This window comes from Trachinotus anak, unplaced genomic scaffold (assembly GCF_046630095.1).
Source record: "Trachinotus anak isolate AG129_WGS33_773 ecotype Australia unplaced genomic scaffold, CSIRO_AGI_Tana_v1 ptg000019l, whole genome shotgun sequence".
Lineage (NCBI taxonomy): Eukaryota > Metazoa > Chordata > Actinopteri > Carangiformes > Carangidae > Trachinotus > Trachinotus anak.
Window position 1 is genome coordinate 6,511,269 of NW_027273870.1, and position 14,550 is coordinate 6,525,818.

Here is a 14,550-nt window from a genome sequence, read left to right on the forward strand (position 1 = left end):
TTCAAAAATACTGCAGCGTTTATTTACATTGTTTGACAGCAGATGCTCCAAAGTAGTTTTGCACCACCTCTGCCATTCCTCTGACCGGCTGTTGTCTCGCGTGGTTTTCCTCTGAAGGGTAATCACAGCACAGTCTCATTCAGACACCTTCTGGTTCCAGGGCCGGGTGGGAAAATTATGGCAAGCCATCTGCTGTCTGAGAAGAAAAAGAGCATCTTTACTATGTCTGAGGTTTGGAGATGTCGAGTTGAGATTAAAAAAAAAAAACATGGGCCCTAGCAATTACGTTCCTATTCTAAATTGGTTCTGCAACCAATTTATCTCTTAATGTTGCATATAGGGCAACTAAAAAAAGGTAGAGTAAATATCATGTGCAAAGAACTGGCGAAAGTCAGATCTGGAGCTTTTCCTCCGATGAGCCTGAATACATGGCACTCCGTATGCTTATTTACTTTCTTGCTGAGAGTTAGATGAAGAGTTCAAAGCCTGTTCAGTGCGACTTCAGCCAACAGCCATTTAGCTGAATTTCATAAAAGGACTGAAAAACAGGGAAACAGTAAGCTCTGTCCCACAGTAATTATATCTACCAACCACCTCCTCCAAAGTTCGATAGTAATATGTCATCCATGGTTTGTTTAATAATTAAGAAATACTGTTAGTCAAGCACCAAAGAAAACTATAATGAGCTGTTTTTACAATTTGATAATGTGCAATTTGTTTTTGTGAAGTCCATGTTGATTAACCATTTGTGCAGAGGTTTTTTCCCCAGCTAGCTGTTTCCCTCTGTTCCCCCAGTCTTTATGCTAAGCTAAGCTAACTGGCTGCTGGAGAGGTATTGATCTTCTATTTCCCCAAACTTTAGTGTGTGTGTGTGTGTGTGTGTGTGTGTGTGTGCGTGTGTGTGCGTGCATGCGTGCATGTGTGTGCCTATTTCCTTAACATTATATGAGTAATCAAGCAGAGAATATTCGGACTTCTTATGAATGAGTAGCTCCTCAGCAGGTGCCAAAGCAGCAGGGTGATAAATACTTTTAGGCTCATATCACTCACAGAGACATGTGAGACAAGTCTAGAGTCTGCAGGGTCAGGTCTGACACACACAGATACAGTAATACAGTACACACACACAGTATCATCCTGATCATATCAATTTGCACAGCACAGCAGTCCTGCCAACAGACAGGAAGCAGGTCAGAGTCGCAGTTCAGTCTCAACTACAGAACGAAGCAGTGAGGACAGATTTAAGATGGCATTGTGGGTAAAAGCCGGAGGGAGAAAAGCGGAAGACAGAGCCCAGTTATAATTGCTTGTGTAGGCTGACACATCTGAATTTACAGGCTGCTCTGGAGCAGTGCTGCTCATTTAAAACTGCTTATTTAAGAGCCATGACAGAAAAAAAATACAGAGGTGATATTTTGTTCACTTGTTTCTTAATCTGTTTGAGGCCCCTCCTTTTGCTTTGCTGCTGCTAAATTTGTCTCTCCTCGCTCAAACGTAAGAAGCCAAAATGACACCATTATTTTGACTAGACTGTTTTTCCTCCCAGGGAGAGAAGCCAGAGGAAGTGTAGGTGACCTAGACTGGTTAACCACTGCTCGACCACGGGTTGGCTGGGGCACTGCCACCCCCACAGCCACCCTCTCCATCCACCGCCTGCCAGGTCCACATTACTACTACTACACGCCATGACCACAGCTGGCTCTGTTCCAGTGCCAGCCTCCCATTGGGTCCATGCTGGGTGCTTTCTCACTCCCCATTGCTGTAAACAGTCTGCCGTCTGGCCATTGGCTTGCACAGAGCTCATTTAGGTCGTATTTACAGGCCAGACATGCGTATGTTTGTGTACGTTGACCCCATCTTCGGCCTGTACCAGCAGTTTGCAGAGCTCTTGCTCTTAATTGCATGTGCACGACTCGGCTTGTGTGTTGTTTTTGTGTTACTTTTTCTCCATGCATTGCAACACCTCCAACCTCAAGCTCCTGTCTGGTCAGATCAGCTGAGGAGTCTTGGCTCAGAGGCTGCAGAGTAGTTTATTCTGGACCCAGCAGGCGAGATATTAAACTCTCTGCTCTAGTCAAAAACCCGTAGAATGTATAAACACATTTACGAACATGCGTGATGAATAACATTGACAATCAGGTAACACTGCAATTTAAAGACAGCAGAATTTAGCACGGGGGTGGGGGGGTGGGGGGCAGTGCACAGGGCCCCTTTCCAAAAAAAGTTCTCAAATACCCCTAAAAATGTCCTACAGCCAAGCACCAGATGTTGTCATCTGTCTCCTGTTGATTACAAAACACAAACACACACGGCCGCAGAGATTCAAGCATGTCAGTTATGTGAGTTAAAGCAGAAAGTGAACACATGCCAAGTCTCTTTCTCTCTCAGTGTTTGGACCATGGGTATTATTTGGGACAAAAAGGTGCACTGTAAACACTGCAAGCTGTGTTACAGTCACACACACACACTGTTCACCCCTCTGGTTGTGGCATAGCCCTCAAGGTGTTTCAGACCATTTCTCAGTGGTAGCAACACTCAAGTCAGGCTGTGGGACTGAGACATAACACAACAGTTGGTTAGACCATGGATGTTGGTTTTGTTTAGATCTGTCTGACGGCTACATTAGACTTCGTTGCATTAATTTATTTTCTCGTAGTCCTTTGTGCAGCCTTTGGTTAACTATAAAGCCACAGGATAAACTCTGGGGACGGCAAACGGTCATTTTGAACTTTCTGACCTTCTTACCAGACCCAAAAACACACCTAACACAAAACAATCATTTCTTACCAATACTTTTAACCACAATTATAGCTCCAGTTTCCTGTCTTTATGCCACCTCCAGATGCACCATAAAAAACAGCTTCAAGTCCAACTTTTTTTTTTTTTTTTTTTAATTACACATTCAATTGAATTCACGTCATGTCATGTTACATAATTGTCATCTCTTTGCACCAGGATCTAAAGGCCTGAATAAAAGTGCTTGTTTGCCTAGAAGAGAAACATAAAGTGATGACTCACTTTTAAAAGAATAATAATCTCATATTTGCACATGGCGAGACTCAGGGCCTCGTGGTGGTCTGCCGCTCTGCCGAACTTTCCATGTTTCTTCTCTGCGGTGATGATGGCAGCGGTGGTGTTAGTCCCAGTCGAGACGGTGTCATACTTTCCTGCACAGCTGCTGCTCTGAAGTTTTCCCCCGTGTTTTGACCAGAGTGACCATCATCACGCCATTCAGTGATGCGTTTCAGCAGACTACAAAGAGCTTTGAGGACACACACTCATGTTTTTGTGGCAATGTAGTGTATAATAATATTTCTGGGGACAAATGTTGTTGTATTTTTATTTTATGATAGTTTTTTTTTATCCCAGTGTCATAAGTCAGAGTTACACAGTTAACACAAACACACAGTAACAGTAACAGCAAATAGTGACATCAACCCATATCACTGTACTCTGTCTTTGACGCAACAACCAAGCCCATCATGTTTCCCTCAGTGTTCCTTCACTGACAAGATGGCCACAGACATTAAAACCTAACCTCTAGTAATTCAACATGACTTTGTGACAAAGCTGCATGACAATTTTATATTTTCCACTTACAGGGCAAGTTTCAGTCCAATAAGATGACTAATTAACCAGTTCGTTCTCCTTTCTTCCTATATCAGCAAGTTGTTTTGCAATACTCGGAGATGCATGTGATGCTTTGCACCAGGGAGGTGACTGTACATTTTCCACAAAAGAAAACCAGTCAAATCAATGTGTCTGGACTGAAATCTTAATTTTGTGGCCTATTGTCTATATGTAAAGGTGACTGAACATATAAGACATGGTATAGTAAGCTTTATATCACACTGGTGATACAATGGTGCTGCTAATATTCAAGTGGAGATCTTGAAACTATGGCTTTTATCCTAGCATTGCTAGTCTCAGTTTAAAAGGTATGTCTGTGCACAGACACTGTGTGGTCAGACGTCTGGTGGTTTGGGACGTGGGGAAAGGGGGGAACGAGAAAGGGGGTAAGGGGGGTAAGGGGAGTGAGTGAAAGTGTGAGGAGTGCAACTGGGTGTGGGACTGTCATCCCATTGAGGGGAGTATCTGTGGTGTTTTGATTGAAATCCAGCAGATGTGGGAGAGAAGAGAGGGGTGTGTGTGAGTGAGAGAGAGAGAGAGAAAGAGGGAGAGAGAGAAATATTTCCACCCACCCAACAAGGAGACACACTCATAAACAGCAGGCAGACGGAGTGAGAGTCAGAAAGACACAGGATCTCAGGGCAGCAGCAGTTCAAACAGCGAGGGAGACAGAAACAGAGTTTCATTGAGAGAAGATGTTTTATTAAAGGGAAGGAAAAGTCACACAGACACACTCAGACACACACACTTATAAACACTGAGTGTGCCACCCAGACAGAGGAGCAGGAACCGGCTAAACCTGAGAAGTACAGTACGACCATTGGCTAGAGCGAACAAGTCTAATAAGGATTCACATACTGTAAGCTACTCTCCCGTCACACACACACACACACATACACGCTCACACACTGGTGCTGAGTGTGTGTGCTACCCAGCGTGAGGAGCAGGAAGGCTGTTCGATCCCAACAAGTGGAGCATCAGGGAGGAAGAAGCAAGCGAGTGGATGGATGCCTTTTGCAGACTCAGCGGCCTGGACCCTCTGTGGGTGAGTTTGTGATGCATTCACTGACCCTGAAATTACATTTATGTACTGATTGTGGGTCTTTTCTGCCAAGTTCAGTTATAATGAGTCTGAGTACATGAAGTGTATGTCAAGTGGATTTTTGTTGTAGTAAATTTCATGTTCATGTGATATAGGTTAATAGTTATGTCTGTCAATTACTAAATGTATAAGGAAAAGTGTTTTTTTGTGTTTGTGAGGCTGAATGATGAGCATCCACTGTTGTTTATGGAAACTGAAGTGAATATCACAATATGATGATGATGATCTTATGCTTACTTAGTTTTTTTAACATGCTTTATTCTGAGAATTAATATGATCCAGGGATTAAAAGCATTAGCATTAGCCACATTAGCATGCTCTACATGGGTCCTTGGCCATCATCTACACCATTTATTAGCATTAGACAGGTTTTTACTGGTTAGCCGAGAAATTAAATAAATAATAGAATGAAAAATATTAAACCTGTGTGTAGAAGAGGAATAGGGGAATGAGTTTAGCTGGCAGCAGTCACTATAGCACACACTGACCTCCTCAGTTTGTAGCCTGTACATATGTGAGTGCATTAGCAATTCAATCTAAAGTGAGTCTGAATGGGAGACTTTAGACCTTTGGTGCGTGTCAGAGTAGCGTTTACCGTCACTCTGCTCTGTGATTCAACCCAGTAAGATGCTGACAAGCAGGGTTGTGTCACACTGAATGTGCTGCTGTTTTTGAAAAGGCTTATTAGTCTTGTATATTAGCAAACCTCCACATTCTGAGTCCCGGCTCGAAAATAGAAGAATGGCTGCGATCCAGCTGGAACGTCAAAATTATTGGATGCACTCGGTCCTAACTTGCCTCCCAAGACCCTTCCCCCACTTTCTTCCTCGCCTAGTCTGTTTCTCATTGCAGATATTACTCAGTTTTTGCCCCTGCAAAGCCTCAAAGCAACGGCCATCAAACTTTGCTGAAAAGGTGAAGCTAAACTAAAAGTTCAAGGTACAGATGTAACGTTTACTACAGAACATCCACAACAAAGCACTGAGGAGGTTTTAAAAGATGTTTTTGTCTTATGTTGGCTGCAAAGTAGCCTCACTTATTAACTGTAGTAATCAATCTTTTACATATTTGTGGAAAGACGTAACTCATGACTCATAAGTCACAGCCGTGGGGTATAGCCGGGGATTTATATGGCTTTTATACTGAACTGAGCATGCACAGTGCAGGAGCTCACAGTGTATTTAGTTTCTTTCGCCTTAAATCAACCCATCCTGTAATCTGAACAACAGGTCAAAGTGTTAGTGAAACTGTCAGGAGAGTGACTGATGCTCTCTAAAATTACAGTGTCCTTAGATCATACATGCCACATACTTACATTAGGTGTATAATGCTGTTTTCAGAACTGTTTTGCTCACAACCCAGTGGAAGAATCCACTTATTGACCTCTTTACTAGCATAATTTGCATTACAAGGGGGTTACTGGGCACTGGATTGGTCTATCACTTGAAGAGGATGTAAAGGGGACATTCAGCAGATTTTCTGTATAGTAAAAGTCTCTTTTCTCCACTTTCACATCACTGTGTTTGTCAGGTAAAAATAGACACCTTGCAGAACCCAAGCTGTTGGCATCTACTAGTTTATTGCAACCACCTCAGTCAAGGGTGAGAAACACGATAAGTACTGAGCAAAATGCACAAGAAAAAAGCTTGGAGTGTGTTTGACAAGTTGGACTTCTTTCATAAAAGTGCTCTGTTCGTTTGCCTGCCATTAACCGCAGGAGTCAGAAGGGTCTGCGAAAAGTAGCCTCCCACTCACTGCTTCTCAAGAGATTCATCACTTAAACAGATTTTGGTACATCAGTGCTCACAGAGACCACCAGTATGAAGTATGTGCAAAACGGTGCGTTCATTACATAACCATAACCAGCTACTGTACGTTATGAAGATTTATGTGGGAATACTATTTGTCGACTTGCGGTGAAAAAGCACTAGCTTAGACTTTCAACTGAAACAGGCAGCCCATAGTCAGACCATGATTCAGATCGCTGTGGCCCCAGGGGCGGCAGCAATTGATCGTAAATTTGTATTAATCACCCTTCATGCTGAGACATGCCGCCCCGAGCTGCAGAAGCATCTATCTGTGTGAAGTGCGTCTCACCTGCCGTGGTTCACTTGCAGTGGGGGCTGTGGGCAGACAGTAGTTACATAATGATCCTGCTGTTGCCACCTGTTGTGGCCACTCTCCCTTATCCCGGCTGGAAGTCTTTCAGCAGGGCCAGACTGCGCTGCCATGCTAGAATCTTTAAACCACTTCCTGTGGTGACTCCGCAGGGCAGCCTCGTTAGCGCAGCCAGACACCCGGCCCCTCATTAGGCCAGTGAGGTGATAAACAAGGGAAGCAAGACAACAACAAGCCACTTAGCTCCCTGTGTTTTTTTGTAAACGATAGACAACCTATCCTGGTTCTGCTGCCGTTACATAATCCCAAATGCTCGGCAACATTTGCCCACAGCACCTCTTATGCATGGGCTTTTACTGTTTACAGGCTTAATTATTAGTATAATCCTTGACCTCAAGGGTAATGTGTTGACAGCTTACATTGTCCCACTTAAATTAGCAAGCAAGCCAGAGACAAAATTACAGAGAAATTACAAAACTGACTCAAAAAGGCTTCGTCCAGCTCACACCCTCTCAGGATTGGGCACAGGCACATTCTCTGTAAACTTGCTGTGGTTTCACTCACCACTGCCTTGATGGATGAAACTCAGGATCTGCACCAAGTCTGGATTCTCTGACTTAGCCCTCACCAGCTCTGTCTGTCAGATGATGAATATAATCTCACAGTTTGACCTCAATTTATGACCTTTAAGTATATTTTCTTGATCTGAACTCTCTTATTTTCTCTTTGTTGCAGGACTGGAACCGTACATGGTACACAGCCAACCCAGACCTGACCCAGTGTTTCCAGAACACGGTACTGGTGTGGGTTCCCTGTATCTATCTGTGGTTGCTGGCCCCTTTCTACTGCCTTCATCTGTACTGCCATGACCGCGGACGAATTCAGATGTCCTGCCTCTGCTCCGCCAAGATGGTGAGACGTCACACAGACTGTGGCCAGTCTTAAGTGTGTTGTTCGAGGTTTCTAACATGACTGAAAGCAGCAAAAACATCTGTTAGTTTTCTTCTACAAGGTCCCCAGAAATATGTCAACAAGTGTGACAGTACATCCAGATACTTTCTCCAATCAGGCTCTCACTACGCTCCTGTCCTGTTCAGGTGTTGGGTTTCCTTCTGGCCTCCTTTGGCTTTGTGGAGTTCTTCTATATCCTGCTGGAGAGGAGCCAGGAGATCCAGCAGCACATGGTCTTCCTACTCAGCCCCATCATACGCAGCATGACTGTGGTAAATATTGTGGTTTTTTTACAATAGTGTTTACCCACACATCTATAACTGATCAAATTGGACTTAAATAACTTTAATTACTATAATAACTTTGACTTTTATGTTTTATATGTTCTAGATACCATTAAAATCTAATTAGCTGTTATATTAAAGCAATTGGGATACAGGGCTTTAATCCTAACCCTAAATCTCATATTCAAGCAAGCTGTGCCTGTTTTATTTCTGATCAAGTTTTGAATGGGTTATTAAACAAGACTGTGCTATCATTATGCACAGTGAATGCAAAGGAGTTGCGTAATTGTGCATTAGTTCACTAAAATCTCAATGGGTTCATTGTTTGTGTATAAAAAAGCCTAAACCATTGATCCATTGCACATTTTGACATCCCTGCTGCATTGCTCTGGCTAAAAGAAAGGTTTTGGGAATATTTCAGCATGTGTCCTGCTGGCTCACATGTGAATGTGCAGACACATGAAAGAATATATAGCGTATGTGCAGTATTTTGGCCAGACTTTGAGGTGCAAAGATGTATAGTCAGGGAGAGATTTATAGTGTTGCAGGCAATGCAAATATTGCAGTACCCTGAAAACACAGCCTGTATGTGGCCATCACTCACCAGGGTGCAGAATACATATGTAATGACATCAATTACTATATTTTTGTGGACCTGAGTGTACGTATGTGCAAAATTCCAGTGTATTGAAAATGTGATTGCTAGGTGCTGTGTGTCATAAAGACACGATTTTTCACATAAACCAAAACATTTCAGATGTTTTTATAAGCTAAAATGCCACATGATACGTTCTTTTCCAAAGTATATTTACCCCACATTGCAGATTACAGGCCAATCAGTCATAAACTGGGAGCAGTGATGGTTAGTACTCACAAGCTTGTCCATTCATGCAATTTTGTTAATGAGTGGTGAAATTGCATTGACTAATCAAGCATTTTAAATCACATTTGTATGAATCTCTTCCAATCTTTTGGTTAATCTTTTTTTTTTTTTTTTAAACCCACAAAACCACTGAATACAAAGATAATGACATGCAATTGTAGCCTATGTTTAACCTAATTACACAGACAGATTCAGCCGTTTTGCATAGGTGCTACAGGTATGCGCCAGTTTCTTCTTTGAGCGCCATTGTCCTGACCAAAACTGTATTTAAGGTGCAGCATGTTTAATTGCAATGCCTCTACAGACAGGAAGAAAAGACATAGGACAAAACATTAAATTAGTTTATGTTGGAATAGGAACCGAAAGGTTCAGAATTAACAAAACATTCTCGAAATCCATAGTTTGCACAGGAGAAACAGCTCAAACAGCTAGAATGGTTAGATCCAAATCAGTGCAGCACCAGTGCCAATTTATACTGTCTGGTTGAGCTCTTTAATTTTTACAAATGTTTGTCTTTTCCCCCTCAAAGCATCTTGAATCAAACCATAATGGCCATCCCTACCTGGATCAGGGTGGTGTGCTTGGTGGGCTACAGAACATTATTTATAGAAGATAAGGGCTGGTGTGCAATCAGAGAACTGTTTTCAGCAGCCTATGTTGATGGAAATGACCCTGAATGTTTTTCCGAATTTCAATCCCACTCATTTTCAGGAGATTTTAAATGATGCTTAACTGATGTGTGGGCATAAACAGAGGAGGGGTGCAGCTCACAACATGGGTGGCATGGCAAGTTTAAAATGCTGTTTATCCTGAGCAGGAGTGGTATAAGAATTACAATGCAGTGATAGGATGCAGAGCCCAGATAGAGATGGTTGCTATAGTCCAGCGAGCCTCTAAAGCTGATACACAGGGCCGTAGAGCTCGGCTCACAAAGCTTCCTCTCTCTGCAGCCTTATACAGGTCCTGCATAGTCTCACTCTCTCCAAGTCAGACAGCCTTGCCCACCTGTGGTCTTTTCAGACTCCTGAGTAAATACCAGCACGTGTTTGGGTAAAAATACACTGAGACGTCTCTTGTATTGAGGGATAAATTTTGAAAAATTGTGTTTATTTCTAGGATATCATTTATCACACCAGGGGGCCAGACAACAACCATCTCCTTTATCATATTATGAGCATGTCACCAATTTTTAAATCTACCTGCCAGGCCTATCTTTATTAAAAGATATAATTTTGTAGATGTTGATTGTAGCCACCCACCACCACCCGCTCTCTGGCTCTCAGGCCGGGAACACTGTGCTCTTGTTGCTCAGACCAACTTGTTTTGTTGCCCTTCAACTCAAGTAAATGTATGGCAACGCTTTGCCCACGTCAGTCAGCCCACAAACGAATCATGGCCACTATTCAAAAGTACACACATGACACTGACTATAATCAGTAATACCATGACGTAAAGCTCCTATTCCTTCCCCAGAACTGCACACTTCCCATGTAATTATAAGGTAGGGTTTTGATTTGAGGCTTAGTGATGGACTTAGTTCCACCCACTGACTTGTACAAACAGATGGGCCGATGGTTTGCAGTAATATGGCAAGTCAGAGCGGAAGGATAGGAATAGGCGGGCCCTTGCCCTCAGATGCTGACACAAGGTCAGCTATACGTTTTCCTCACTTATATAAAGGTTTAGATTGGAGCTGATGCAGCCTCAACCTCACCAGCTCAGGACTTAAAGTACCAGCAGTCAGGAACAGAAAGTTCTCACCACGGACCTGGTACAACTGACTGACATACTGTAGGTCTGATAGAGCCAAGTGGTTACATAATCATAACCAGCCTATGAGACACACACTGGTAGATACTTGAGAGCTCTTCCTTAAGTTGATCAAAATTAGAGAAAAAAATACATATATATATATATATATATATATATATATATATATATATATATATATATATTTAGCTAAAACATCCTCCTCATTATAAGGTGCTGTCGTTATAATAATATAACCGCTCTCATTAAGTTTGTTTCCAGCTGCAGCTGCAGGCAGCTGTTTCCAGTCAAAGAGCTCAGATAAACCCACTGTCCACTGCCTGCCCAGCAGCAAAAGGCAGACAAAAACACAGTAGTAGCTACAGAGTCACATATACTCAAATAAATTGCTCCATATCTGCCACAGGTATAAATGATCAACTTTATAAGGTGGTAATATATCGTATATATTGGGCTGCTCACAAGTTCCAAAAAACAGGTAATGACTGTTTAAATAAATAAAGTAAGCTGCTTGTGTCAAAAACATGCAAAGAAGAAGCACAAAAGTAAACACAGTAAAAAGTTACTAGAGTATTTATAAGCTGGACATTTCCACCCGTAGGAGACAAAAAAAAAAAGCACATAAAATTCCTGGACAATTCTGTGCTTGGAGTTCGCATGTTCTCCCGGTGTTCACATCCCCTCTATAGGTGTGCCTTTGGCTCCAACTTCCCAAACGCATTCAAGTCAGGTGGACTGGAGACTCTAAATTCCCCATAGGTATGACTGGAGTGACTGTCTATTGTGTCATCCTTTGATGGACTGGCAAGAATCAAGTATGAGGGAAAAATGAATGAACAAAAAATAAAATCATCACAACACTAAATAAACAGGAACCTTGGATGTTGTTTATATCAACTGGGACACATTGAGATGTTCATTGTCTTGGCCGCCGTACAGAAATCTGTACACATCTCGTCACACAATGTATTGGGTTGTTGATGCGAAAAACTTATATAATTACCAGACCACTACAGTTTATAAGAGGACAGTGCTGTGGCTCATCCCAAAGTAACCACTGTGGTTCTGATTATGAAACCTAAACCCACTTGGTGATGAGCTGGCATGACAAGGTGACGTCTCACTTGGCCAACCGCTCAGAGAGGAACCAATTACAGTGGTTCTATAGCAGATGCTGAGGACAGACAGACAGCTGTGTCCAAACACTGAGTCAGTCTTATTTCTGAGAAAACATCACAGTTTAGAGTTTTGCTTTTTAAAGTAAAGTGTATAGTAACGTTGAAAAGTGTGTGGACAGCATGTGGAATACTATAGATGTCTAATTTTTTATAGGCAGAAGTCAGATGTGTGACAGATCACATGTGCACCTACGACCAGGGGAATCCCAGAAACCCAAGTTCTTTCTTAAAACCACCATCAGCTGCATTAAATCAGCCAAAATCTGATTATATCCTCTGTGCTCTGTTGGAAACTTTGGCAGCGACACTGGCAGCTAATAGAGCAGAGCTAGTGCTTTATTTCCTTCAATTGAATCAACGTAGAGTAACTCTGAATAGTAGCTTGGAAGGAAGATTTTCCCAGTGCAGCTTCATCTTTCCTAAAAATTCACCATAGAAAAAAAAAAAGATTTTGTGCGAAGTTAGTTTAGAAGTGATAATAAAAGTCCATTTGTACTTGGAAATCACATTTTTTTTTGTCCTTGGTTTTGTCAGTGGAGTCATTCCAAGCTGTTTTGGCTCTCTGCTGTCTGGCTCTCTGATAGATTTATTTCCTTCCCTGTGCTGTAAGAATCACACATGTGTATTCTGTCTTGCTGTCTAGATCCTGGCCTTATGCATCATCCAGTTGGAAAGAATAAGAGGCTGTCGTTCCTCTGTATTCCTCTTCCTGTTCTGGGTCTTGGCCGTCGTCTGTTCCTTGGTGCCTCTCAGAGCTAAAATCCAGCTGGCCATGGATGAGGTAGGTCATTAGCCTATTAATTAATATGTCATATAAACATGTCATACCATTTAACAGAATTATCACCATGTAATTAAACATGATGTTATATATTGTATCATAAAAACCCTCCAGAGTACTCTCTATATTCTATATCAGGAATAAGTTGCAACCAAAGTGAGTGTGTTTGTCAGGTTTGAACTCATTGAACCTGCAGTGTCAAAACACTGTGCAGGGATATCTAATCAGGTCTCCTCCTGCCCATAGTCTAGACACAAGACTCCAGCAGCACAGCTTGAGATATACCCTGCATCAGCAAAAAGTTTCTATTTCATCCCTCAATTTTAACCAAGGTAACCTAAAGTTAACCAAGTGTTGGAGGATGACACTGCCAATTCTGGTCAAGCCTGTGTGTGTTTAAGTTTGCCTTTTCTTCCTGAGCCTCCTGTCAGACACTGCAATCATTGTTGTATGGGCTAAGTTTCTATTTAAGCACGCACAGCCGTGGGGTAGTCACATTTGCATTTCTATAAAAACACACAAACACACACACATCCATATTTCTGTTTTATCGTCTTCAGTGTGACATTCCCACACTGCTTGGGGGGAAAGTAATGATGGCCCTGGGATAAATGCTGGTGAGACATGGCAGCCCAGGGTCAGACCAGAGGAACGTCAGTGCTGTGTTTATGGGCCTACACTGCCGTAAACACAGCCAGATGGAAATCTATGCATCCACACAGAATGCAAGGCCATTTAAGATCTAGACCCAGATGTTTTCATTTGGCACAACCGCACGTGCACACATATTCCCATAACCCTAATTTTTCTCAGTGACTTTTCAGCTTTTAATACCATCCAGCCACACCCTCTCTTACAAAACCTGTAGATCACAGGAGCTAATGAAACCAGTAAACATCAGGTGGATCATTTCATAAAGACAGAAATTGAATGATATGATGCAGTGTCAGATTTGAAGATGATACAGCCAAAGTTGTACTAGTGAGCTTTAAAGGTACTTTTATTACCTTTGTGCAGAAATAGGCTAGCCGTTCATCCCTGTTTCCTGTGTCTATGCTATGCTAAGCTAACTTGCTGATATTTATTCAGCATAAGGGCATGGAAGTGGTATAAATCTTATCATCTAACTCTTTGCAAGAAAGCAAATAAGTATTTCACAAAATGTCAAAGTATTCGATTAATATCTATTCAGCTGCAATAGAAACATCCCTTCAAAACTGAACTGGAGCTCTGATGCAATATATATTATATATATATATATATATATATATGCTCATTTCATCCTTTCCCCATTCATACCAACATCTCTGTCTCATGGACAACTTTGGCACCCCACTTTGTGTATATAGTATACATGTAAATACACACACACATATATATAGCCTATATATTTATATATATGTGTAGGCAGGGTGGGCTGTGTCAGCTTTTCTGTGTCAGTCTACAGTCTACAGTTTCTAAAGAAAGTATTTTGTATTGCAGTGTTGATGGCTCAAGTTGACAGAGTTCATGTTTGTGGACCCTTGGCCATTCTTAGTTGCTTGACCTACATTTTTCCCACCCACTCTCCGGCCATCCTGACCCTGTTTTTCACTCTGTGGCCGGATCCAATCGGCCACTTCATATCAACTTTCTGGGCACAGCATACTCATACTGCTGCACAAAAACACTGGCTGTGGCAGTGGTACTGACCTAGTAGTAAACAATGCCTTTGCCAGAACCCACAATTTCTGTATGTCAAGAATAACATGCTGGTCCTACATTTCACAAAAGTCTCTGAGTGGTTAATATCACAGCTGTTGGCTTTATTGAAAGTAAGGGTTGTGGTTTGTGAAACCACAATCTCCCTATTT

General features: G+C 42.0%; 1 protein-coding gene and 1 long non-coding RNA gene across 2 annotated transcripts in view; one reads left to right on the top strand and one right to left on the bottom strand.

Annotated features, from left to right (window-relative positions):
• LOC139636476 (uncharacterized) overlaps window positions 1–14,550 on the bottom strand; it is a 16,335-nt gene continuing 1,785 nt past the window's right edge. Inside the window, exon 2 of the long non-coding RNA XR_011694403.1 lies at window positions 1–196. This is a non-coding gene — a long non-coding RNA (uncharacterized lncRNA). The remainder of the gene's footprint in view (window positions 197–14,550) is intronic.
• The window catches only part of abcc6a (ATP-binding cassette, sub-family C (CFTR/MRP), member 6a), a 27,763-nt gene continuing 15,676 nt past the window's right edge, over window positions 2,464–14,550 (top strand). Inside the window, exons 1-4 of the mRNA XM_071504587.1 lie at window positions 2,464–4,675; window positions 7,586–7,762; window positions 7,948–8,073; window positions 12,560–12,697. Of these exons, the coding sequence (XP_071360688.1) occupies window positions 4,634–4,675; window positions 7,586–7,762; window positions 7,948–8,073; window positions 12,560–12,697 (483 nt within the window). The 5' untranslated portion in view covers window positions 2,464–4,633. The remainder of the gene's footprint in view (window positions 4,676–7,585; window positions 7,763–7,947; window positions 8,074–12,559; window positions 12,698–14,550) is intronic.